Here is a 26802-nt window from a genome sequence, read left to right on the forward strand (position 1 = left end):
TTCAGAGAACCCTTGAGAGAGCAGAGTGAATGAGGAAAGTCCACACCTGAGCTGATCAGTGTATTCACCCAAACAGGGGCATTTCTGGCACTGCTCTGTTGTGTCTATGCCTGTCTTCATCAAAAGTTTGGCTTACTTTCTACAAAGCGACATCCAACACAAGAGACAGTAGGAAAGTTGTTTCCCCTGGGCTAGCTGAAATATGACTTGGGGTTACCAGTGGATCCCACCAGGCCCTTTTGGAAGATGTCATGGGCCAATACTAATCTGTAGTGATCCCTCTCCTCTAAAGCTGGCAGCTGTTCCAGAGCAATTGCCCCACTGGTATCCTTGCATCATTTTGGCTCCACTCCCCTGACACCTTCTCCATCTCGTCTCTCTAGTAATCATCTAAAAAAGCCTTCACATAAGTGCCATATCATTTGTGTGGGAAAGAAAAGGGCAGGCAGATTTTTTTTCTAATGACTAGCCCCAGTGCTGCTTAGCTCATAAATGCAAAACTGCAGCATCTTCTGCTCACCTGGACAGTAAGTCTTTGTCCTGGGACAGTCTAGTTTCTGTCTCCTTCCAGGCAGCCACAAGTCGCATTAATTCTACCCTGAGATAGTCCAGCTGGTATTTTGGGATAGGCATGTTTCTTCAGGGTCACTCTTCTATTTCCTGGTAGTGGGCAGGTCAAGTAATTTTGCAGATTTGGCAAAGCACGCTGCTGCTTTGCCCACGTCATTCTTTACCTTCCTGGCCTTGGTTGAGGACTAACTATTACGGGTCTTTCTGCAGGGCGGAGCGATCCTAAGGTGTGGCAGAAAAAGGCAGGTAGAAGTGGAGTTTTTATAATATACCTATTATTTTGCCTTAAAGTCTTGCCTTTAGGTTTTCCATTTTTTTAATATCTGTTTACAGGACCCTGCCTTAGACTAATCCAAATCTTTCCAAAGGAAATCTTGAAGGTTTGGACAAAGATGGAAATTTTTAGATATAATGGGACTGTGGTGTGATCATCATCAGCATGCTCACAAGGAAAACAAAAGACTCTCTTTGCTGGTATCACTTCATTATGGATTTTATAACCTGGAGCTTGAACCTGACTAATCTAGCCCCCAGGCAAAAGCGGGTGATCAGAACAGGCTTCTTCATTGTCAGTCAACACATGCACTTCCTCCTTCCTGTATTTTTTCAAGCTAGCTTTGTTTTTCTTACAAAATAATGCTGGATAAAGGCAGCTTTTTCCCAAGGGAAATAGTCTTCTCTTAATGGGCATTGATTTGGGTGAGGCTTTTTTCAGCCCTCAGAGATGGTAGTCCATGAAACCATACCAAGCAGTGCTCTATGGTTTAATACTTATTCTATAATGACAGTTTAGAAAATGAGAATCAGTAGTTCTGCTTTCCTCTCAAAACCCACAAAAAGGGTAAAATAACTATTTTGATAAAATAAAAATGTTATGAAATCGAAGCCCAAGAAAGCTGAAACTCACATACCTGTTAGACCATAAAGGCTGTGGGATACATGTGTTTGATCTTGAAGCTGGCTTCTAATATGCTCATACCTGAGTCAGTGCAGCTTTTGCCCAGCTCATACATACAAGTGATCTGGAACTGCCCTTTCGGGGGGAGGAGAGGTGATGATTTCCTTCTGTTGGGATGACTCACGTATTTCTTCAGAACCAAAGCAAAGTCCGTGAACTGTGTAAAGCCCTTGTGACGGTCAGTGCTCATTGCAAGTATGTCCACTTCATTGGTGCTTCTTGCACTTGTTTTCATGCACTTTGCATCCTGTGTTAAGTTTTGACAAGTTGCTTACTTCTGTGTGGTAGGTTTATTTGAGTAACGTCTGTGGAAGCCATGCAAGGACTCTTCCGTAAAAGAAGTCAAGAGAGGGCATTACCTCCAGCCTGCTCCACTGCTGTTCTTGGTCACAACAGTTGGTGCATGGCTGAGGGGTTCCACCAAAACCCTGAAGTGTATGTGTGGTGCGGGGAGGGTGCTAGAGCCAGTAAAACCAATTTGAGTCTCCTACAAGCAGAAAAGTGAACCCCACATTTAGCTCATGGAACTGTATTTCCACTGAGATGAGCAAAAGACCCAGAAGATGTACTCTCAAAAGAGAAGTGATCATAAAGCCACCACATTATTACATGAAAACTAGGTGACCAGCTCCTCAAACTAATTGAACTGCATGAACTATTTTGGGAGGAGATAAAAGGAAATGCAACAAACAAGTATAAATATGCTTTGCTTTCTCATGATCATTTTCTTTCGAATCCACATACTGGTTCTAATCTAACTCTTTGTCTTAAAGTCTCTATATATACTGCTGTATTTTGATTTACTAAAATATCTGTCTTGTGCTGTACGTAAGGTGAATTATGGGGAGTGACTAACCTGAGGTACACAGGTTCCATCAGCACTGAAGAGGCTGCAGAGATAGTCTGGAGATGTCTGCATCCCATGGCTTTGTTTAGGAAGCCTACAAGTGGAAAGGACCTAGCATCAAAACAGACCTTGTTTTCCATGTGCTTGCTGCTCTTATTATTTATTATAGACCCTACCATCTCATCGGGTATGGAGGTCACACTTAAAAGGCTATACTTCTTAGGATCCCCTTTCTGTAGATGGACATTGCATTGCCTAACTGCCTGTCCTTGACCAGAGCAGCTGTTTGTAAGCTGCTTGCTTACACATTTTGGCCAACAGAGAATTCACTGAGCTACTCTGCTTGGACTTATCCTGAAGTGCTGCTTTACACCTTTGTCACCCAGTGGTCCCACTGATTCCCTGCCTGCCTTCCTGCTTTTAATGTATTTGAGGAACTTTTCATTATTGGCTTGAGCACCCTAAGATGCTCTGCAACTTCCTTTTCAGGCCTCCTAATTTATTGTTAGCATCTGACCTTGTGTGTTTTGGGGCTTCCTGATCTCAGTATTGTGCAAGCGTTTCAGTATTAAACACCAGCCTTTCCTACAATGCCTTCTTACATCTCCCATTAAGCCACACAAGGATTTTTTGGACCATCTTATTCTCTTTTAGAATCAAGGCACACAGTTTACATTGACTTCTATGTGTCAGATTTATTTTGCTTGCTCTCTCCCACTACAATTTTAAGCCAAATTGTGATTGCTATGACAGAGTGGCTCTTCCACAGATACCTCTTGGACTAGGTCCTTTGCTCATGCAAGACCAGACCCGGGAAGCTGTCGGTTTTCATGGGCTCTAAGACTAGCTTTTCCAAGAACGCTCTTTTCCGTCATCCAAAAATGTTACCTCTACCTGCCACTCCACTGAGGCACTGACCCAGGCCCTATGTGCATAATTGAAATCTGCTATGCACCCTAACTTTTTGCCTTCCCTAATACCACTTAGCATTTCTTGATCACTCTCTCTGTCTTAATGAAATGCTAGCTCTGCATAAGAGCCTGGGATTTGCATCCATAGTGATTCCATGGTGCTTCTCTTCTTCTGTCTTCTTCACCGGGAGTGGGACACAGGTCTGGAACATATCTCAAAGAGGTGGGGGATCACCATCCTTGGGGTTTCAGGGCTCAACTACACAAAGTCCTGTCTGCCCTGATCTAGTGCTGATGGTAATAGACCTGCTCGAAGTGGGAGATTGGACGAGAGACCACAAGCAGTCCTTTCCCACCACATTCATGGGAAACAGTTTTCCCTTAGTATTTTTTTGCTATTAGTCTTTATGTTGCCCTTCAGGATATAGCAACACCATCTCCCACTGATTATCATCCTTCCACCAGATGTCTGAAAGCCCCACTGTATCAGGACTGTCATCTCATAGCAGGCGTTTCAGTTGTCTCATCTTACTCTCAGGCTTCTTTCACTAGTGTAGGAGCACTTGCAAAGTCTGTCCTCATGCTGGTGCATGCGCCAGTCACTTGACACTGGAGATGGTCTGATTTGCCCTCCCTACTTATTGCAATTGTGCTGCTTATTTTTCCCAGGCTTTTCCAGATGCACATTGAAATTTGGTCCCCTCAGCCCAGGATGCTGCAGCAGCCCTCTGCACCTGCCAGGTTTCCCCCAGCTTCTAGCCGAGATACATCTCCATAGCCTTCTCTGCTGCCAGTGCAATTACCCAGCCCAGGGTCCTCCTGCCCCAAAGGCTCCCCACCTCTCCCCATAGCTCAGCCCCTCCTCTCAGCCCCAGTACTCAGCCAGGCACTGAGACCCCAATGGCCACTGCCCCATAAGCCTCGTGCCGGGGATGGACAGTGCTTCAGGGACTACCCCAGCCACAGGGCTCCTGCCTGGCAGCTTGCACTGAGCCCACAGGACATCCGTGATGCCTCTGCACTGTCAGTACCATGGGGTCCATGGCCCCCAGGTCACCCTGGGGGTGAGCCAACCTGACCTGACACCCCATCACGGAGGTACGGCTGTGCCAGCAGGCGTTACCACCCTCTCCCTGGGTTCCTCACAGTTTGGCTCTCCTGGGTCTGACAACCAACTTTCCCACATCGCCCCTGCCCTTTCCCAGCCCCAAAGGTCCCTCCAGTGCAGAAGGGCACTGCCGCAGGCTGGAGGTGATGTGAGTCCCCTTCTTGCCAGCACAGCGGCCTCCTGGTCCCAGGCTCTGCCTCTTCAGCAAAGCAGGGGCTGTGCAGGGCTGGGACTGCCCCAAGGTAGCCCCCGAGGCCTCAGCAAGGCACCTCACCATCCCTCTGTGCTGAGAGAACCTCACGTCCCGCAGACAGGGAATCCAGCCCTGTCACACACTGGTGCAACGGTGCAATGGTGCAATGCACAAATGCTGGTGCAATGAGCCACCAGCATTTCAGAGGACAGGTCCACCCCTGCCGTGAGCTTCAGCTGTGGCAGGCTGCAGGCACCGGTGTTGGTTCAAGATATCCTACACTGAGGTGACTTCAGTTACTCCTCCTTCACCCTTATTAATATTAGAAAGAAGTGAGAAAACACCATACCACAGGGAGGAAGGACTGCAGAGTTGGACACCATGATGGCCCCCGGCACAGAACTGTCACAAGGGCGATCTGGGGGGGCCCACTGGAATGAGCCCAGAGCCCTGCATGGGGTATTGGTCACAGGAGCACATACCCATGGGGCCTGTGTGCCTGTCCCCGATACCTGTGTAGGGCCTGTATACAGGCACAAAAACCCTGCATGTGTGTCAGTGATGTGCACATGGACCCTGCTCACAGATCTATCAGTTACAGGCATAGTCTCTTCATGGATGTCAGTGACAGGCACAGGGACCTCATGTGAGTGTCAGTGACAGGCACAGAGGGCCTACATCGTTATCAGGGTGGAAGGGCCCTTTGGGGGCATCACTGACACGCACAGAGGCCCTCACAGAATCACAGAATGGTTGAAGTTGGAAGGGATCTCTGGAGATCTAGCCCAAGCAGGGCCACTTAGAGCATGTTGCCCAGGATTGTGTCCAAATGGCTTTTGAATATCTCCAAGGATAGAGACTCTACAACCTTCCTGGGCAATTTGTTCCAGTGCTCTGCTGCCCTCACAGGAAAGAAGTTTGTCCCTGCTATGTTCAAACGGAACTTGCTGTGTTTCAGTTTGTGCCCCTTGCCTCTTGTCCTGTCAGGGGGCAGCGCTGAAGAGTGACTGGCCCCACCGCCCTTCAGATATTTATCTGGACAGTCCCAGCTGTCACAGCCTTTCCTTGTAGGAGAGATGCTCTAGTCCCTCAGTCGTCTTAGCAGCCCTTTGCTGGACTCGCTGCAGGAGCTCCACATCTCTCTTGTACTGGGGAGCCCAGAGCTGGACACCGTGCTCTGGGTGTGGCCCCACCAGGGCTGAGCAGAGGGGAAGGATCACCTCCCTCGACCTGCTGGCAAGACTCTTCCTCATGCCGCCCTGCATACTGTTGGCCTTCTTGGCCACAGGGGCACATTGTCGGCTCATGGTCAGCTTGCTGTCCACCCGGACTCCCAGGTCCTTCTCTGCAGGGCTGCTTTCCAGCAGGTGAGCCGCCAGCCTTTACTGGTGCATGGGGTTGTAACTGACCCCGAGGTGCAGGACTCCGCACTTCCCTTTTGGAACTGCATGAGCTTCCTCTTGGCCCATGTCTCCAGCCTGTTGAGGGCCCTCTGAATGGCAGCACAGCCCTCTGGTGTGTCAGCCACTTCTCCCAGCTTCGTATCAGCACACTGGCTGAGGGTGCACGCTGTCCCTTCATCCAGGTCAGTGAGGAAGAAGTTGAAGAGGACTGGACCCAGTGTTGAGCCCTGGGGTACACCGCTAGCTACAGGCCTCCAGCTAGACTTTGTGCCACTCATCACAACCCTCTGAGCTCTGCCATTCAGCCAGTTCTCAGTCCACCTCGCTGTCTGCTCATCTAGCCCATACTTCCTCAACCTGCCTGTGAGGATGTTGTGGGAGACAGTGTCAAAAGCCTTAGTGAAGTCAAGGTAGACAACATCCCCTGGTCTCTCCTCATCTGCCCAGGCAGTCCTTCCGTCTTAGAAGGCTATCAGGTTAGTTAAGCATATTTTCCCTTTTGTGAATCCATGCTGACTACTCCTTATCGCCATCACTCCTCATCCATATACTTCATGTGCTTGGAAATGGTGTCTGGAATGAGCTGCTCCATCACCTTTCCGGGCATCGAGGTGAGGCTGACTGGCCTGTAGTTCCCTGAGTCCTCCTTCTTGCACTTTTGGAGGCTGGCACGACATTTGCTTTCTTCCTTCAGGCACCTCTCCTGGCTGCTCACAGCAGTGTCAGCGAAGGGCACATGGACCATACGTGTGTGTCGGTGACAGGCACAGGGTCCTGCCTGCAAGGATATACAGGCGCATGGACCCTTCATGCGTGGAAGTGACAGTCACACCTATCCTGGTCACAGGGCTGCTAGCAAAATGCACACACACCCGACACAGCTGTCAGGGTCAGGCACACAGGCCCCTACACGGTGTTGGTGGCAGCCGCAAAGGCCCGCAATGGGTGTCAGTGTCGAAGGGCCTGCTACAGTTGTCAGTGACAGGCACACAGGCCCTGCTCACAGGGGTGTTGGTCACAACACAGAGGCACAGCTCACAGGGGTGTATTAACAGGCCTGTGGGCTGTACAGGGTGTCAGTGACGGGCACAGTGACCCTGCTCACAGGTGTGATAGTGACAGGCAAAAAGACACTACAGGACTGTTGCAGGGACACAGGCCCTGCACTCATGGGTGCTGGTGACAACACACAGGCCCTGCACACACGGGTGTCAGAGACAGGCGCGTGGGCACACCATGGGCATCAGTGACAGGCACACGGGCCTTGCTCACAGGGGTGGCTGCAACAGGCACACAGACCCTTCTTCCAGGGCTGTCAGTGTGAGGAACATGGACCCTACCTGTCTGTCAGTCATACGCACACAGACCCTGCTCGCAGGGGTGTTATTAACAGGACTATGGGCTGAACAGGGGTGTCAGTGACGGGCGTACAGACCCTGCTCACAGGGGTGACCGTGACAGGCACAAAGACTGTACATGGATGTTGTAGGCAAGCGCACAGGCCCTGACCACAAGGCATGTCAGTGACAACACACAGGCCCCACGGGGGTGTCACAGTCACACGGACCTCCCTCATGGGGCAGCGAGAGCAACACAGAGCCCACACAGGCATCAACAACAGGCACACGGACCCTGCTTATCCCAGTGTCAGGGACAGGCACATGGACCTTGCACGGGTGTCAGGGACAGGCACACAGACTTTGCACGGGTGTGTGACAGGCACATGGACCTTGCAGGGGTATCAGGGACAGGCACATGGACCTTGCTCACTCTAGTGTCAGAAACAGGCAAATGGACCTTGCACAGGTGTCAGGGACAGGCAAACGGACCTTGCATGGTTTGTCCAGGACAGGCACATGGACCTTGCAGGGGTGTGTGACAGGCACATGCACCTTGCACAGGTGTCAGGGATGGGCACCCGGACCTTGTTCAGGTGTCAGGGACAGGCACATGGACCCTGCTCACCCTAGGGTCAGGGACAGGCACAGGGACCTTGCTCACCCTAGTGTCAGGGACAGGCACATGGACCTTGCTCACCCTAGTGTCAGGGACAGGCAAATGCACCTTGCATGGATGTCAGGGACAGACATATGGACCTTGCACGGGTGTCAGGGACAGGCACACAGACCTTGCACGGATGTGTGAGAGGCACATGGACCTTCCTTAGGTGTCAGGGATGGGCACCCGGACCTTGCACAGCTGTCAGAGACAGGCACAGGGACCTTGCACAGGTGTCAGGAACAGGCACATACACCTTGCACAGGTGTCAGGAACAGGCACACGGACCCTGCTCACTCTGGTGTCAGGGACAGGCAAATGGACCTTGCAGGGGTATCAGGGACAGGCACCTGGACCCTGCTCACCCAGGTGTCAAGGACAGGCACACAGACCTTGCATGAGTGTGTGACAGGCAAATGGACCTTGCACGGGTGTCAGGGACAGGCACATGGACCTTGCTCACCCTAATGTCAGGGACAGGCAAATGGACCTTGCAGGGGTATCAGGGACAGGCACCCGGACCTGCTCGCCCAGGTGTCAGGAACAGGCACACAGACCTTGCAGGGGTGTGTGACAGGCACATGCACCTTGCACGGGTGTCAGGAACAGGCACACAGACCTTGCAGGGGTGTGTGACAGGCACAGGGACCTTGCAGGGGTATCAGGAACAGGCACCCGGACCTTGCTCACCCTAGTGTCAGGGACAGGCACAGGGACTTTGCTCACCATAATGTCAGGGACAGGCAAATGGACCTTGCATGGGAGTCAGGGACAGACACATAGACCTTGCGTGGGTGTCAGGCACAGGCACCCGGCCCTGCTCGCCCAGCTGTCAGGGACAGGCACAGGGACCTGGCGCGGGTGTCAGCGACAGGCACCCGGCCCTGCTCGCCCAGCTGTCAGGGACAGGCACAGGGACCTGGCGCGGGTGTCAGCGACAGGCACCCGGCCCTGCTCGCCCAGCTGTCAGGGACAGGCACAGGGACCTGGCGCGGGTGTCAGGCACAGGCACCCGGCCCTGCTCGCCCAGCTGTCAGGGACAGGCACAGGGACCTGGCGCGGGTGTCAGCGACAGGCGCCCGGCCCTGCTCGCCCAGGTGTCAGGGACAGGCACAGGGACCTGGCGCGGGTGTCAGCGACAGGCGCCTGGCCCTGCTCGCCCAGGTGTCAGGGACAGGCACAGGGACCTGGCGCGGGTGTCAGCGACAGGCGCCCGGCCCTGCTCGCCCAGGTGTCAGGGACAGGCACAGGGACCTGGCGCGGGTGTCAGCGACAGGCACCCGGCCCTGCTCGCCCAGGTGTCAGGGACAGGCACAGGGACCTGGCGCGGGTGTCAGCGACAGGCACCCGGCCCTGCTCGCCCAGCTGTCAGGGACAGGCACAGGGACCTGGCGCGGGTGTCAGCGACAGGCACCCGGCCCTGCTCGCCCAGCTGTCAGGGACAGGCACAGGGACCTGGCGCGGGTGTCAGCGACAGGCGCCCGGCCCTGCTCGCCCAGGTGTCAGGGACAGGCACAGGGACCTGGCGCGGGTGTCAGCGACAGGCGCCCGGCCCTGCTCGCCCAGGTGTCAGGGACAGGCACAGGGACCTGGCGCGGGTGTCAGCGACAGGCGCCCGGCCCTGCTCGCCCAGCTGTCAGGGACAGGCACAGGGACCTGGCGCGGGTGTCAGGCACAGGCACCCGGCCCTGCTCGCCCAGCTGTCAGGGACAGGCACAGGGACCTGGCGCGGGTGTCAGCGACAGGCGCCCGGCCCTGCTCGCCCAGGTGTCAGGGACAGGCACAGGGACCTGGCGCGGGTGTCAGCGACAGGCGCCCGGCCCTGCTCGCCCAGGTGTCAGGGACAGGCACAGGGACCTGGCGCGGGTGTCAGCGACAGGCACCCGGCCCTGCTCGCCCAGGTGTCAGGGACAGGCACAGGGACCTGGCGCGGGTGTCAGCGACAGGCACCCGGCCCTGCTCGCCCAGCTGTCAGGGACAGGCACAGGGACCTGGCGCGGGTGTCAGCGACAGGCGCCCGGCCCTGCTCGCCCAGGTGTCAGGGACAGGCACAGGGACCTGGCGCGGGTGTCAGCGACAGGCGCCCGGCCCTGCTCGCCCAGGTGTCAGGGACAGGCACAGGGACCTGGCGCGGGTGTCAGCGACAGGCACCCGGCCCTGCTCGCCCAGGTGTCAGGGACAGGCACAGGGACCTGGCGCGGGTGTCAGCGACAGGCACCCGGCCCTGCTCGCCCAGGTGTCAGGGACAGGCACAGGGACCTGGCGCGGGTGTCAGCGACAGGCACCCGGCCCTGCTCGCCCAGGTGTCAGGGACAGGCACAGGGACCTGGCGCGGGTGTCAGCGACGGGCGCCCAGGCCCCGCCGGCAGCGCCGCGGCGGGCGCACGGGCCCTGCTGCCGCGGTGTCGGGGCCCGGCTGACGGCGCCCCCGCGGGGCCGGAGCGCTGCGGGCGGCGCACCCGGAAGCGGGCGGCGCACCCGGAAGCGGGCGGCGGCGGCGCTCCGCCCCTCCGGTTTGAAATGTCCGCCATGGCCGCGCAGCCCTTGCGCGTGTGAGCGAGCGGCGCGGCCGGTTCCGGGGCAGGGGCGCGGCGCGGCTGGGCGGGCGGGCGGGCCGGGAGCGGGTGGGGGGCGGCCGCGGTGCGGGCATCGGCGGGGCCGCTGACTTGTCGTGTCCCGCAGGCTGGCGTGCGGCGACGTGGAGGGGCGGCTGGAGGCGCTCTTCGGGCGGGTCCGAGCCGTCCAGGCCAAGAGCGGCCGCTTCGACGTAAGGCTGCGGCGGGGGCGCTGCGGGCGGCGGCGGGCTGAGGGGGCCGTTCCGGGGCGGCGGGGCGGCGGGGGCCGTTCCGGGCGCAGCCAAACACCCCGGTGCTCCGCCGCGCTCCCTTCAACCTGCTGCTTGTGCCCGCCTCCCCGCTCAGTGTTGCGCGGTCGCTGTGCAGAAGCGTTTTGGAAATCCGAGGAAACGAGCTCTCCCGGTCTGAGGTAGTTCTGCAGCGGGACTGTGAAATCCCGTCCTCTGAGAGGCTTTGAGCTTGTGCTCCTCTCTCGTGGCAGCGCGTATGAAGCAGCGTGGTCTCTTATAGCAGTGCAGATAACGTTTGCTGTAGCAAACTTGCTTCATTCTTGCTTGTCCGTTATACATCTGCATCTACTGTTAAATAAACATAACGGAATTTCTTCCGTATCACCTGAAATACTGAAGTGATGCACGTCACGGTGCTGCGACAATAAAATGTGTTGCTGAAAAACGTTAAGTACTTGACATGTCTTGGGTTAAATGTCAGCTCTCACTTTTCTGTGGTATTTCTAGATGCTCTTGTGCGTCGGAAGTTTTTTTGGCTCTACTTCAGATGCAGAATGGGAGGAGTATCGAACGGGCATCAAGAAAGGTAGGGGAGAAGCTTTTGCTCTGGATGACTTGTGCGCTAAGGTGCTGGTGAATGTGCTGTTTGGCGATCTGCTTAGCCCTTTCACTGCAGTGTGCTTCCGAGTTCATTAGTGGCAGTTAATGTTGCAATGTTGAAGCAGTAAAACTCAACTAATGTTGGAAAATTCAATGCAAAACTACGTTGGAGGGGAAGGTGAAATCATTTTAAAGAAAATCAGTTTCACTCACACACTCATACTCACAAGCCTGAGGATGCATGTGTAGGAGTTGTCTGCCTGCCACTTGCGCGTCAAGATAGTGTCCAGGTGGTCTGGCCAATGTTTGCAGTCATATGAGAGATGAAGGATGCTGCTGATTGATCTCACTGTCTTCTGTCTCCTTACCTGATGCCACAAGGCACATGGATGCACAGCGCAGTGGACTATGGACAACAGGGACAAATATTTAGTGCCTTTGAGAAAATGGTCAGTGGAGCATTAGGTGTGTTTTCCCCTGGGGTATGTAAGGTATTAAGGAATAACTTGTTGTCCTCAGTGCTGCCTTTTCTCCTCCTTATTGCAGATATTGAGTGGTTTGAGAGGAGGGTTTTGTTGTGGCTAGAAAATTAGTGCCCCTAATGGAGATCCTGCTCCCATGTAGTTGTGACTGTGTTAAATCATTAAGTGTAAGATGCTGTGGTTCAGTAACTTCAGCTGGTCTTGCTGATGCAAGTAGCCCTGTCTTCTTCTGTGCTGCTCCTCCAGCAGCTGTATGGTCATGCCACCCCTCACCTTGCGTGACTGAGGGTTAAGCTTGTTTGGGACCTTACTGAAGTTAACAGTGACTGGGCAGTAACCAGTGCTTAGTCTTAACTGAGGTGAAGTTCCTCATCTGAGAAACATCCCTGTAGTGAAAGGGATGGTTTTGTGTGCCTGTTTAGGTGAAATCACGCAGGAAGTTCTTCTGCCAAGCAGATCAAGGAGCTGAGGAACTTTAGCTGTTTCCACAAAAAAAAAAAAAAAAAAAAAAAAAAATCAATGGTTTGCAGTTTTCCAATAGCCATATGAATTTAGATCAGGTTAAATAGAGTTACTGGATATCTCTGTGTTGGAGTACTTACTTAGGGATTAGTCAAGGGAAGATCTATAGTTTTGGAGCTATGTGGGTCATTTTGGAGGAGACCTCCTTATATAGACAAAGGAGCATAACTGTAGTTAAACCAGAGGTTATTCTCCACTGGTGATGCGTGCATCTTGTTGAAACAGGAGGATTATGGGCCTTATTTTGAGGGAAGATTTCTGGTTCTGCACTTATCACACCTAAGCACACTGCAAAGAAGTAGCAATTGGAACCAGGATGGGATTTCTGCTGGACTTCTAGAAAATGCAAACTGAACTCATCTTAATGCCCCTGAACTAAACCAAACTGATTACGCATGTTTTCTTCTTTTCCTCAGCTCCCATTCCAACCTATGTGTTGGGTGCTAATGATCAGGACACTGTGCGCTATTTTCCAGATGTCAGTGGCTGCGAATTAGCTGAGAACATCACTTACCTAGGTAATGCTACAGGTGGTCTGTGATGAGTGGGGTCTGCTTAAATGATGGTGCTTTCATGAAAGTTTAAAGATCTTCCTGTTTCAAACCCTCTCTTTTTCTAAAAGTGTTAAGCTGGTATTTCTTATACTTTGGTTCAGACCTGAGTTGCATTTAATGTTGAAAGACTGAGATAATCTGCTCTCTTAAATGTGAAAGAAAACATCCCTTTTTTGTTCTTTTTTTCAAACATACTCTTAACTTTGCTAACCCAAAGTGTTTAAAAGAGTCTGTTCTTTGAGAATAACTTATTCCTATGCCATGTCCATCTTTATATAGGGAAAGTTTCCTAAATGAACTATGCTTTTGTATTGCGAGGCTGTATTAGGTAAGAAATGTTCTCTTCAAAGATAATGAAGGTACAGCAAAACTAACAGGTAAAGCTAGTTTCTTTCTAGAATGCTGCCTGGCAAAAATAGCAACAAATAAAAGCTGAAGCATTGCAGAAAGGCAGTTGCAATTGGCTCTTTTCATTCAATCTTTGTGTTGCGCTTATGACACTGATTGATTTTTGAGAAACAAGATAGCAGTGAGGAAAGAAAGCTGGGGGTTGTCTAAACTGTTTCTTTGCCTGTAGGAAGGGTTCAAGCCATTATGCTAAAACATGTGTCTTTTGTGTGTATTTCTTTTTTCTTTTTTTTTTTTTAATGAGAAAATGACAGCTGTCTGGAAAGAAAGCTTTAGTAGAAGTAAGGAAGAACTGCTGAATTTCATCTTCTGTATTTGATGCAAATACAGAATTACTTGCAATGTTTAAATCTCAAACGCATGTTTGTTTATTTATGCAGGCCGTAGAGGTATTTTCAGTGGTACTTCTGGACTGCAGATCGCATACCTAAGTGGTACAGAGTCCCAGGATGAACCAACTGCTGCCTACAATTTTAGCTCAAAGGACGTGACAGAACTGAAAACATCTTTGCTATCAACTCCAAAATTCAAAGGTGTGGATATATTGCTGACATCCCCCTGGCCCAGAGATGTGGGGAATTTCGGCAACAGTCCTGTAAGTATTCTGTTTTCAGCCGAAGTGGTTTTCCAAGTGTATCTAACAAATGATCGCCTTTCTGCTTACTGTTGTTATTTGCAGAGGGGCTCCTGTTTGTTTCAATTTACGAAAGGAAGGGCTTTGGAGGATAATCAACTGAAACAGCTTTGTTTCTGCAGAGGTTACTAACATTTGTCTAGTAAAGTCAAGCTTCAGTAAGTAAAGCTCATGGTGTAGTGCTGTGCTCAGACCATGGAGCTGTATCTCCTGGAGATGCTGCTCATCCAGACTTGTTATTTTCACAGCTAGGTTTGTCTGAATCTTAAGAAATTTGAGCCACTTAAGGTGCTGACATTTTAGTTTTAATGCTCAAAGTGGAGTTGTGTAATTTGCCTTAGTTTTGCACAGGCAAAGCATGTTGCAGGATAATGATTGCAGTCCCAAGTTTTTTGTGGGTTTTTCTCAGTAGTTGTCTGTGGACTTCACACTGCCAGGTGTTTATGCTGTTTCATCAGAAAGATGTCTTTTTGCTTTTCTGGGATTTCTTTCCTGCCCTCTTGGGAATCTGAGTAACCTTGATCTGACAGTGAGTAATCCAGGATCCTTCCTCAACCTGCATGGGATCAGCCATATCACACTCTCCTGTTTTCAGGTTGCTCTGTAAGGAGAGATGAGTCCTTCCTTTGTTCTTCATGCTGTCTTGGAATCCCAAACACAGTCTAGGAAAGCTTCTTTGGTTATTAGCTTCAGACCTTTGTTGCTGCAGGTAACAGTGTCTCATAATCTCATTTTTTAACTGATTGTGTTTTACCTTAAACCTAGATAGGTTTCTTTTTCCTCCTCCACATTTCTTTTTTTTGGCAGGGGGAGGACTCTTCCTGAAACATTACCATTGTGATAATCATTAAACGGCTGAATTTTTATTCCTTAAAATAATATTTGCATATGAAAAACAAAAAAAGTACAACTTTTTTAATGTAATAGCCTCTTCATTTCCCTGTTTTGGTTGGGTAGCTCTGAGCTTACATTCTGGTCTAAATTTGTCTCTTAAACACAGTAACAGCATTTTAAAGGAGGTCTTTTTTTTTTTTTTTTTTTTTTTTCCCCCCTCCTCCTTGGTGATGTTAAAATACAGACCTTCTGCTCTACCTCTGTGGTCTACTTGCTCAGTGTCAGTCCAGAGCAATCCAGTCCTAGCAGTTGGCTTAAATCTAAGTGATGGAAAAGACCGTTGTGGGTTTTGGGTCTATTTTCCTTGGATTTTTAGATCAGTAGAGGAAATTTCTGTCAAGCTTTCTCTTCCCTTAGACACTAATGCTTCTCTTGCCAGTTTTCTGTACCAACCCAGGCCGCCACTTAAAACTTGCATCAGCCCCAGCTGCCAGTTTGTGCTTTAGCTTGCATATATAAATCAAAAGGGAAAACTGCGTTCAATTTCTAAAGAGCAATTTTCCCTTTGGCACTGCAGGAGCCTGCAATTGTAGAAACATAAGTTGAAAAGGGCCCCTGGAGTCTTCTAGTCCAACCTTCTACTTCAGTTCATGCTGTTGTAACTGCGGGTTGCAGGTCTTTCCCCAGCATCTCTTTTTTCCCCCCCTCCGACATTACTGATCTTCATGAACTTTAGTTTCACATAAGTGGATGTGAGACCTTGCAGGTAATCTTATAGCAGTCTCTTTCATTAACATTAAAACTGAATTCCATTCATTGTGCCATCCCCAAGTGCTTGAGAAAGTTGTGAGCAAAAAATGGACATCCGATGTTCTTTTTTCAAAGATAGAGTTAAGAGTAGAGGGGGGGAGACTTGTGAAACTTCAGAGTGTTTTATCTTCATAACTGAAAAGTCAGAGCGAATAGTTTCCATCTGATGATGAATTTTACTGACTTAGATTGGTTGCAGTTGCTGTGGAATGATGCCATTGGTCTCCAGTGTTGAATGTTGTGGTCTAAGCATCTTTAACATCACTTGATATCAAGTCATTCTTTTTCCTCTTTCAAACCTTAAGTGTGTCTGTGTTTATTTCCTTAGGTATTAGTCAGCTGTACTAAATGGTCTGGTTCTTGCTCTGTCTGGATTTTGAGGGCACTGTTTAGTTTGTGCCTAGTTTTGAGTTAAGTGTTCCTACGCAAAAGTGGATTTCTGGTCATAACATCAAATGATCGGAAAGCTTCCCAGAGGTGGATGCCACGTACTGTGACAAAAGTTATACTTTGCTTCCTCTCAGTATCTTCAGATATTCAAAAAAGGATATGATCCTCAGTCTAAAAGCAACCCCCCCCCCCCCCCAAAAAAAAACCCTAGACAGCTTGTATCTAGTAATAACAAGATAGCTGGAGAGAAACAAAATGTAAGGATGTTCTGGCTTAAAGAGAAAAGTCGTATCTTGAAATTCCTGTGACGATTCTTTATAGGCCTATCATTCCACAATCGGTTGGCCTCAGCATGAATTTTCTGGGGATGTATTAACTTGGATTAACAGACCAATATATATTAATTAAAATATGCATCTTGTTGGAAGCGTGTACTTTATGACCTAATGATTTCAGGTTTCCAGTACACAGTTCTATGTGTGTAGGTGGGGTTTTTTTTGTTTGTTTGGGTTTTTTTAACACTGCAATCCCACAGGGTTTTAAAATTTTTATTTGTATTTTGTAGGGAGAAATAGATACCAAGAAATGTGGCTCTGCATTAGTATCTAATCTAGCTGCAAGTCTCAAGCCAAGGTATCATTTTGCTTCACTGGAGAAGGCCTATTATGAAAGACTTCCTTACAGGTATGTAAGACCATGTGAAACCTCATTTATTTTGTAAGAAAGGTGCAATTGTTAGCATAGGAGAACAACTCTAAATTTAACAAAGTAATCCAGGCCTTTTAAATACCTGATTTCTTCCAAAAAAGAGTCAAGATTATGCCACAAAGGCATCTCATGACCACAGTTCCTGCTACCTCAAAAAACTGGCCACTGCTGACAGCAGTTGTCCAAGCGTATTGCCATGAGTCTGATGACACATTGGTGCAACTCTAAATGTAGTTGCCCTTAGTCCTGTTTAAACTGTTCAACCTAATTCAGAGGTATGTCTCTGAAAATGTATGGTGGCAAAACCCCATGTTGTTAAGCATTTGATATCCTTAATCATAACTTTGTTTATAAAATGAGAACTAAGGCTGTTGTGTTAGTGTTGGATAAGGTTATGATTATTAGCCCTTCAACAGGGAAGACTTTAAAGTTGTGGTTTGTTTTCAGAATTGTGAATTATCCTCTGATCTCTGTATCTGGGCTGTAATGATACCTTATTTTGGCCTGAGCAACTCTTTATTGTTAGAACTCGTGAGTTTATCTGAACTCAGCTCTGCCTAATGCAAAACCTTTTTGTTCATGATTGATGTGGTGTCTGAGTAGCTTCAGAAGGATGCACGTTTTCCTGCTGTCCTTCAAGTATATGCCAATACCCGAAAAAATGTTTTGCTTCCCCGCAGAAACCACATAGTGCTACAGGAGACCCCACAGCACGTAAGCAGGTTCATTGCTCTTGCTGATGTTGGCAATACAAGCAAGAAAAAGGTATTGACGCTCTTGAATCTTTCTTCTCTCAAGTGCAAACAGTATGTCAGTAAGCACAGCTTTGATTTGTCAGAGGACAGCATGGATCACTTAAAAGCTCAGTTGGAGCAGAGTCTCACCGAAGTAATAGATTTCTCTGCCCCTTATGCCTGAAGGGTAAGGGTTGCAAGATGTATTCTGAGGCACCTTTGTTTCTCTCTACCTGGTCAAATGGCATTTAGCTGTGAAGACAGCTACAGAGAAAAATGGTTGGGAAGTTACTGTTACTTCATCTTCCTCTCAGCTGCTTTATCTATTTTCCCTTCCTGTGGCCTGCTTGTGAAGTTCCACAGGAACCCTCACAAATCACTGCAAAAAGGTTATTAGCACTTTTGGTTGAGGATTGGGAAGGAATATGCACAACTGAACTTGGGTAAACCAAAGCTAGAGTTCTGCAATACATGATGAGCTGAATTATTAAGTTATCGCTGTCTTCTCTGGGCCTTATTCAGAGCTCACACTGCTTTGAGAGCCAGTTCGATTCATTGAAAAAGGAGAAAACAAGCCCGGTGAAAACAAACAAAAAAATATTTGTAGTGCATGCACTTTGGGTACAAATGAAGACTTCTTTAGTGTCTTACTTCAAATAACTAACCTTTAGTGGGGATTTTAACCTGTTTCTCTCCTCTCTGTAGCAAAGCTGCAGAATATTGATATAGAAAAGCATGTTGATACCAGCTGGGAAGGCATAGGAACTGGGCCTCATAACCAGAAAGATCCAGAAGTCCTAGAGAGAAAGAAGGCCTGAAAATGGGCAAAGATTAACTATCAAAATAAGTGGACGTATCTATTTCTTTATTTGGTCTTACAGTGAGGGGACTTCTCTTCCAAGTAGGATACATTGCTACTTTTCAAAAAACTTTCTTTACACTAAAAGGAATGAGCCACTTGGAAGTAGAGCGTAAACTCCTGGTTGCATTGGGAGGGAGACTGGCACAGGGAATGTGTTTCTGTGTCCCACCCTGGCTTAAACACTGGTTTGTTGAATTATTGCAGAACTAAGTTTTGTATTAGTTTCAGAGATGACCCCTTCACAGCTGCAGTCCTGCCAAAAAGCTTTTTGCATTTGAGCTCTCTCTCTTCTCCCTCTAGTATCTCTATGCATTCAGCATTGTTCCAATGAGCTTGATGGACCCTGCAGAGCTAGTGAAACAGCCACAGGATGTCACAGAAAATCCATACCGAAAATTACAGAAAGAGGCGCGTAAAGCCAAGACACTCGTGTGTGCAGAGGTACTGCTATGTTCTGCTTGCGGGTGCAATTTGCTTTCCCTTTCTCTATTCAGGGAGCTTGGAATAGTGTTTGGCTTTAACCTTTGAATATTTCTATTCATTTCACTTCATGGTTATGTGAAAACAACTTGTGTCAGTCAAACTGTATAAACGTGGTGCATGGGATTTTATGATACAGTTTGCCCCCTTCTTCCTGCAGGTTTGCGTGGATTGTAGGTGATGCTGTATTCGATCTGCTTGCTTGCAAAGATTATTCTGCATGGGCACCTCAGCATGCAAGGTCTTGTTCTGTCTAAGGCTGTAGACTAAAAGTTACTTGCAGTTGGCCCCAGGCTCAGCCTGAACTTAGGCTTTGCTGAAACTGTATAACTAGGAAATACAAGCAGTGATCTCTGGCCTTTCTCACTGTAATCCTCACACAGAGTTAGGGGCTGGGTCCTTCCAGCAGGCAGTGTGGGAGGGCATGAAGGTGACTTACAGACACCTCTTGATTCTTTCAGCTGTGACTCCCACCCCACCTCCAAGCAGAGATTTACTGTTGTGTTCAAGCCCTAGCAACAAGGCTTTTAAACAGACCAATCAGTCAATAACTTTATGAAAAAAGAAATTCCTGTACCTTTGCACTTAAATACATAATTTAAGACAGGCACAAAAACTGGTGAAGTTTGGTGGAAAAGGTGCCTCAGCTTACTTGCCAGTTCTTACAATGCAGGGAAGATGTTTGCTGCAGGTTGGATTTTAGATTGTGCAGTTGTGCTCCTACCTGGGAGCCAGGCGAAGTTGGGATGAGCAGCCCTGCTCTTTGCCACGTGTGCTTCCTTCTGCAGCATTAATGCCTTCTAATGATGTTTTGCCTTACTTTGCAACTTAGCCAAATAGCTTCGGCCTCCATGTGTGTCTGTTAGCATCTCTAACAAAGAAAGCTGTCATTTTGGTGCTGGCTCTGAATTGTAAAAGATATTCGAATAATCCTTAAAATCAAACAGTTCTGAAAGGTCAGCAGGAGAAAGTAGCAGTCTGGGGCAGTTCTCCCAGAATTTTTTTCCTAAGCTGAGACTGTGTATCAAGGCAGGCAAGAGCTGTAACGCTATTGGGAGAGATCAAATCATTCCCTTCAAGGAGGTTGATGCTTTTGCTACATGTTTACACATCTCTCCAGGAAAGAAGCAAAGTTGTGTACATACAGTGTCTCTGCAAGATGTACTTATAATGACCTTTCATTTTCTGAACAGGAAGAACCAGCTTGTCAGTTTTTCTTTGATTTGAACAAAAATCAAGGAAAGAAACGCTCCTCAGATGGGAAAGAGAGAGGGAACTCCCAACCTAAGCAAGCTAAAAAACCCCGTAAGTATGTGTACACTTTTATCTGAGAGCACCCCTTGTAGCTCTCATTGGACTATTTCACTCTTCATTTTTCTTGTGCTGCTGAGCTGTATTGCGTTAGCTTGCAAACATGTCCCAGTATTGCATTAGGTGCTATGGGAATGCAGAGGGGAAGGAACAGTCCCTTGTTTCTCAAGGACCTGGCAGTAAATAGGTGAGAGAAAAATCAAAGGGGCAATTTTAAAAGCTAATTGAACTGTGATGGTGGGGATGGGATGACACTGTTCACTCTGTGTAGCAGTTGGGATCTCCACGTGCCGGTATGTTTCCCTGCAGGGGTATTGCAAGAGACTGGATCAGTGTTTACGAGTTCTTGTGATACCACTTCAGTTTTATTCTGTGTTGAGCGTTCAGGAAATACTAATGAACTTGGAAGGGAGGAACACCTATTACCTGTAGATCTATTTTGAGTTTTGTGTGACTTGAAGTTGAAATTAAACCTCTCAAGATCATGAATTTCCAGTAACAATGTTAATGCAAACCTGTATCTTTAGAAATGTAGGGTTTCAGTAATGAAGAAATTTGGTCTTCAATGCAAATGTCGGTGTCAGCTTCTCCCTTGTTTTTGTGAAAGCTATTTCTACTGCCAGTGGGTAAGAAGACATTCTTCAAGAATGCCTCTGCTAGATGAGTCTGGTTGCCTTTGTTACAGGGGACTAAGTTTTTATTATTATTGCCATACACTTAGTGTAGTCCTCACAGATAGTGGTTTTACAGGTTAAACTCCAATGAGCAATCCTCACTGCTGTACAGATGCCTGCACAGGCATGACTGGCTGGAATGGCAGTCAGTTTTAATGAAAGGATGTGGGGGTGGAACCATGCACCCACATTTACATTTTTATTGTAGGACATAGTGTGCCATTGTGTAAGTTCATGTATCTTCCAAAGTCTTTTGGAGTTTGTTGTAATGAGAAGGGAATCTTGTTGCACTGTTTTGTTCAGAAATCAGCCCCCAGAATGAGACATCTCTTTTTCTAAGTTATCGGGAGGGCCGCATCAATTTTACTGAATTTACAAGCCTGCTTGTCTATTCCTGTATGAAGCCTCCAGAGGAGCTGAATATAGTGTTTAACCCTAGTCAGATGCTTATCAATACAACCGGCTTATATTAAAAGTCAGCTCAAGTATCACAATTTGGGTGTGAATCTAGATGTTTGAGTATGATGAGCATGATAGCATGCATGTTTGACAGCGTCTGTCCTTGTCTGTACCTACGCAGTGACTTTACTACTTCTCTTCTGTATAAATTCCCTGGTGCTTTCTTATTAGCGAACTGTAATCACTAAATTCCTGGAATTAGCATGCTCCTCTAAATTAGAGCACTTGAGAACGGAGAACGGAGGTCAGCAAATGTGTGACTTGGCCTCCTCACCCTCTTTTACTGGAGAGTCCTAGAGGCGCTAGTTCTCTGACCAGATCTTGCCTTGCAGAGCTGCGTCATTCTGACACATTCCACAGTGTATCAGTTAAGAAGGGTGGCTAGAAAATGCGGCTTTCCCAGATCTTGCTGTGTTTCTTGTTCTCTCAAATAAATTTTATGCTAACACTTGTTTCTGTGTTCTCCCAATAAAGCACAGCCAACAGGGCCCTGCTGGTTCTGCCTGGCCAGCCCAGAGGTTGAGAAGCACTTGGTTGTTAGTATTGGCACACACGTAAGTACCCCTAGCATATTCTTTCCTGGGTGAAGGCAGAATTGTGCCAAGACATTGCAATTTAAAGTGTCAATCTCTAATTTTAAATCTTTGTTTAAAAAAAAAGAAAGAAAGAAAAGAAAACCCTCACGTGGAACTGCTGTCAAAACTTACTGAAGTGCACAGATGCAGGCTGCGGAAAGCCTTTTTCTCAATCTGCTGATAACATTATGCTCAACAGGAGAGATGAGATTCACTAACAAAAACTGTCTAAACAGACTATCTACAGATAGTCTAGCCAGACTATCTGTAGTTTACACAGACTATCAAAACAGACATAGGCTGTGAGGGTCTTTTTATTTTATTTTAAACAACAACAAAACCCACTTCTAAATAAATAAACCAATCCAGCAGCAAAATTCACTGGGTTTTTTTGCTTGTATTTTGTCTATTTTAGGTTGAAATCAGATCCCAAATAAGCAAGGAATATACTATGGATTTTACTGGGATAACCACACTAAGAATTGCTTCTGATTTCTCTAGACTGTTATAGTACCATAAACCCACCCCCTACTTGTATATGTGCAAACATACTCCCATATGCACTTTACCAGTTCTTGTGCAACAGCAAAATATTCCCTGGAGTGGATGGAGCTGTAGCAGCAGAATTGTGGAGTGAAACTATCCTTTTTCTCTTCTCCATAACTTGGACCCTTGGTTTTGTTTTCAGTTTCTTTCATTTTCCCCTAAAAGACATAGGTATATAGACAGAGATTTGTAAAAATGAAACATGGCTGTATTTTGTTCAGGCAACGGAGCTGAACTATGCTGACAGAAGACTTTTTTTGCTATGCCAGCCTTAAAGATTTTCTTGTGTTACCACCTGACAAAACTTTTCCAGTGTGAACTCAGTGTGAGTTGGCACGAGCTTTGGCAGCAGGATGCGCTGGCTGGAATTATGCCCAACATCCCTGGGTTGATTTGTTCCAGTTTTGTCATATACAGATTAAACAGAAGATTCATAATTTTTATTAATTAGTCTCCAAGGTGTACTTGGAGATGTAGAATTAATCATTGGTCTCCGTACTTTCCCTAAGTTATTGCTCTTACATAGCACAATCCACTGCTAGAGGAACAGATTTGTCCACATGTTTAGTCTAAATGCAGGTGTAAATTTTCAAGTAGATTTTGTTGTTGTTAGAATAGAATTTCTAGCCATAGTGGTTCATTTAGTTGCCTTCTTGCAGACAATTTTCTGTCATTAGAATTTTTTTAGTAGTCCCTGCCCTTTTCTCATTCATCTAGTAATTAATAAATTTGTAATGAACTTAATCTCTAATGAGTGACGTGGAAAAGGAGGCTTCACTGATTTGGGATAGCTAGGTTGTGGAATACTCCCAGAATGTACTCAGCCTGAGTAAGCTTTGCAATGCGGTAAGTGTTTGCAGTGAGTGAGTAACTGATATATATTTGTTTCATTCTAGTGCTATCTTGCCCTGGCCAAGGGTGGCTTACTACCTGATCACGTCCTGATTTTGCCTATTGGACACTATCAGTCTGTAGTTGACCTGTCTTCAGAGGTGGTGGAAGAAGTGACCAAGTACAAATCTGCCCTAAAAGAATTTTTCAGAAGCAAGGGAAAGAGATATGTTTTATTTGAAAGAAACTATAGGAGTCAGCATCTGCAGTTACAGGTATGATTTTAGTGCGGTACTGTAAGAATGCAACCTGAGCTCATATGCAAATGGGCTGAAAGTGAAAGCTCAGCTTCAAACTTTGGTTTTTCTTCTGTGCCTTCACAGAGTATGAATAGAAGTCATCTTACCAAGGATAGAGGCAGAACAAAAACAAAGCCTTTGTGCTGGTTCTGCCATGGTCCTTTCATTTTTCCTGTTACAGAAAGGCTTGATTTGCATTGAGTGAGTGGGAAAAAAACAAAAAAAACCCATTTTTTTTCCTCTCACGGAGCTAATTAGAAAGATCACAACATCTGTAGATGAGTTGGAAGACTCTGCTCTTACTCTGATCAGCTCACACTGGCACATGAACTTGGTACTTGTAATTTAACTGAAGTAGGCTGAAAATCTAAAAATATACTTGCAGAGCTCTGGTATTGGTAGACAACAACAACCAACCTTTTGATTTGATTGTTTCTTGTATGTGAGTCATTTGGTGGTTTTGTTGTGGTGGTTTCTGTATCTGGCAGATCTGTAACTGTAACAGAGCGGCCTTGAACTACCACAAAGATCAGAAAGGAGGATGAGTGTTCTGAGAACTCTTTCAGGCTCTTAGTTTTCAGTTTTTTGTTCAACTCCTACAGAAAATCTCTCATAAGTTTAAGCCTGTATAGATAGGTGCTCACCTGTCTTGCATGATGATGTTGAGCAGTACTGAGGAGCGTACCAGCTCCAGTGATGGATTTACTGCTTTCTGTGAGTAAATGGTTTGTCTTGTCTTTTCCTGTTATGAAAATGTTGTCCATGCTCTCCAGGTGATTCCTGTCCCGTTGGACCTGTGTACTTCTGAAGACATTAAAGAGTCCTTTATTGTACAGGCGCAGGAACAACAGATTGAATTGTTAGAGATCCCAGAGCACTCAGATATCAAGCAAGTATGAGACAAGATTTCACCTGTTATTTACCTCACCTCAATCCTTTCTAGGCTGGTGTTTCACTCTGGGGTCATTTTGCATGGTAAGACTAAGCTGTTGGAGGTAGACCACCGTAGACTTGAGTTGCAGATATGCCAGAGGTTTTCTGCTCCAGATGAAGTCACTTGGAATGACAGATGCTTTGCTTCTTTGAAAATTAAGTTGTTTGTCTTCCTACAGCAGTTGTTAATAATCTTGGAGAGCCTAAGGCCTAATCTTCTTTTCATTTGAATGAAGCCTGTGCTGCTAGGTGCTTTTAGTACTGCTGTTCTGATTCAATTTGCTAATACGTCCTCTAGTTTCCTCGGAGCAGCTATGTGTTTACTAAAGGAGAAACTCCAAATATAGCTTAGACAAAAGCTAAGGCAGAAATCTTACTTCAGGGACAGGGGATGTAAGAAATAACCCTTTGCCCTGCTATCCCAGCTGTGTGCACAGCTTGCTGCATTCACTGCTAGTGATACCAAACCAACCCTCTCTGTGTCAGTGCAAAGCAGGTAGCTTTAAGTTCCCTTGGGTAAGGATTTGGAAGAAGTATTCCTTTTTATCAGATAAATTAGTCTGTAGTGATACAGGCTTCTCTGTAACCGGTAGTCACAGCGAGACCGTATCTGCAGCAGGAACCGGAAACAGCACATGTTTATGCTAGTTACTTTCTAAGCTACTATGAGTATTTATAGCTGCATTAGCTGATGGGGGTTTTTTTCAGCTGAGAAGTGTAAATTTACTCTCTTCACAAGATATTTTTTCTTCATCTACAATATGCCACATTAGTTTGGGATGACTTAGCTAGGCAGTTATGATCACTCTTACCCAAGGTCTGATATTTAATGCCTCTGTAGTGGTGTCATCTGCAGAATTAGCCCACAAAAATGTAGCATTATGCTGCACAGTGCTCTGTATGCAAGCCCACAAACTGATCCCAGCTGAAAGCAATCCATCACTTCAAGTTGTCTCTTAAGGGCTACATTTTGAGATCTATGATTGATCTAGTTCGTTTGTGTGTTCTAATCTGGTTTTCAGTTTGCTTTTCAAAGGAAACTAAAATGCAGCTAGAGTCCCTCTTGTTAGGAAGCATCAGCTCTTTGACAGAGTGGAGCGGACTTCCAGGGCATGGGTACTCGCACAGAAGAGTTAGGAGAGGGCCTTTTTGGTGTTTTATTGATAAAAAGGCTTTGGTGTGAATTCAGCCAGCACTGGACAACCCACATGATGAAGCTGTTTGGGTTTTTTTGTGCATAGGCATATCTAAACTTCAGGGTCTGCATGGTCTCAGGTCAGCCTTGGGAGAAGAATCTACATGAAGCTTGGATTTCCTTAATTCTAATATTCAATCGAGTCAAGGTTACCCTTGGGGAAAATCCAAGTATATAATCATCTATACCAGTTGCTGTGTCCAAAATACTTTCTTGCTTGAGTTCAGAGCCTGTCTCTCTCGGAACTGTCATTTTTAAATAACAGAACTAGAGTAGTTAGGATTCTGCTCTTCTGTGGGATCAGAGCCCATTTAAAACAGCAGGGTGAATTTAACATTACTGGAAGACTTTAAGTTGAAAATATTCTGTCACCCTGCTGCTGTTAAATGCTGCCCTTGCTCCCCTGAGGCAGTAAGAGGCCTGACAACCTGCAGCTCCCTGCAGCTGGGGCACCTTTTCCTGGGCTCCCTGTTTCAGCGAGGTCTCCCTTCTTCTCCTAGGTAGCCCAGCCGGGGACGCCCTATTTCTACGTGGAGCTGGACACGGGGGAGAAGCTTTTCCATCGCATCCGGAAAAGCTTTCCGCTGCAGTTTGGCAGGTTTGGGGGGCTTTTTGTTTTGGGGTTTTTTATTTGTTGTTCGTTTTCCCTCCTTCCTAGTGCTCTGAAGTGAAGCAGTGCAGGGGGCGCGGGGCCTGGTGGGGGGGGGCATGATGTCACGTCAGGTGAGGGGGGGCTGCGATGCCTCCCTGGGCGAGGTGAGGCGCACGTCTGAGGTCACCCGGGGGGGGGGGTGGTATGTGAGGTGATGCCAGAGGAGGGAGGGGCGCGCGTGAGGCGAGGCCGGGCGGGGGCGGCGAGGGGAGGCGGCGCCGGGCGGCTGACGCGGCTGTGCTTGCAGGGAGGTGCTGGCGAGCGCGGCGCTGCTGGCGCTGCCCCACCGCGCCGACTGGCGGCAGTGCACGGCGGCGCGGCCCGAGGAGGCGGCCGCCGCCCAGGCCTTCCGCCGCGACTTCCAGCCCTTCGACTTCGCCCTGCAGGCCTGACGGCGGCGGTGACGGCGGCGGCGGCGAGCGCGCGGCGATTGGCGGCGGCGGCGTGACGCGCGGGCGCTCCTCTGTGACGCGGCAATAAAGGCGGTGTGGCGCGGGGCGCTGAGTGGCTGCGGC

The 26802-nt window shown here is 47.9% G+C and overlaps 2 protein-coding genes and 1 non-coding gene across 4 annotated transcripts in view; all 3 read left to right on the forward strand.

Annotated features, from left to right (window-relative positions):
- The first annotated feature begins 10449 nt into the window (after positions 1 to 10449).
- Positions 10450 to 26784, forward strand: CWF19L1 (CWF19 like cell cycle control factor 1). 2 transcript variants are annotated; one of them, XM_064513531.1, is made up of 14 exons: positions 10450 to 10540; positions 10671 to 10755; positions 11302 to 11380; positions 12815 to 12916; positions 13741 to 13955; positions 16594 to 16712; positions 17417 to 17501; positions 18633 to 18773; positions 20006 to 20117; positions 21731 to 21810; positions 23274 to 23483; positions 24281 to 24400; positions 26136 to 26233; positions 26535 to 26784. In XM_064513531.1, the coding sequence occupies exons 1-14, from the start codon at positions 10509 to 10511 to the stop codon at positions 26677 to 26679; spliced, it is 1623 nt and encodes a 540-aa protein (XP_064369601.1). In that variant the 5' UTR covers positions 10450 to 10508; the 3' UTR covers positions 26680 to 26784. The 2 variants fall into 2 exon arrangements, with proteins under 2 accessions (XP_064369601.1, XP_064369600.1); XM_064513530.1 differs by having other exon boundaries at positions 26140 to 26233.
- LOC112981635 (small nucleolar RNA SNORA12) lies at positions 23969 to 24111 on the forward strand. The gene has a single exon (XR_003258765.1). It is a non-coding gene; the product is annotated as a small nucleolar RNA SNORA12 (small nucleolar RNA).
- CHUK (component of inhibitor of nuclear factor kappa B kinase complex) overlaps positions 26752 to 26802 on the forward strand; it is a 32831-nt gene continuing 32780 nt past the window's right edge. The window contains exon 1 of the mRNA XM_064513529.1: positions 26752 to 26772. The gene's annotated coding sequence lies outside the window, so the exon portion shown is untranslated. The remainder of the gene's footprint in view (positions 26773 to 26802) is intronic.

The sequence above is a fragment of the Dromaius novaehollandiae genome, chromosome 6, assembly GCF_036370855.1.
Source record: "Dromaius novaehollandiae isolate bDroNov1 chromosome 6, bDroNov1.hap1, whole genome shotgun sequence".
NCBI classification, from domain to species: domain Eukaryota; kingdom Metazoa; phylum Chordata; class Aves; order Casuariiformes; family Dromaiidae; genus Dromaius; species Dromaius novaehollandiae.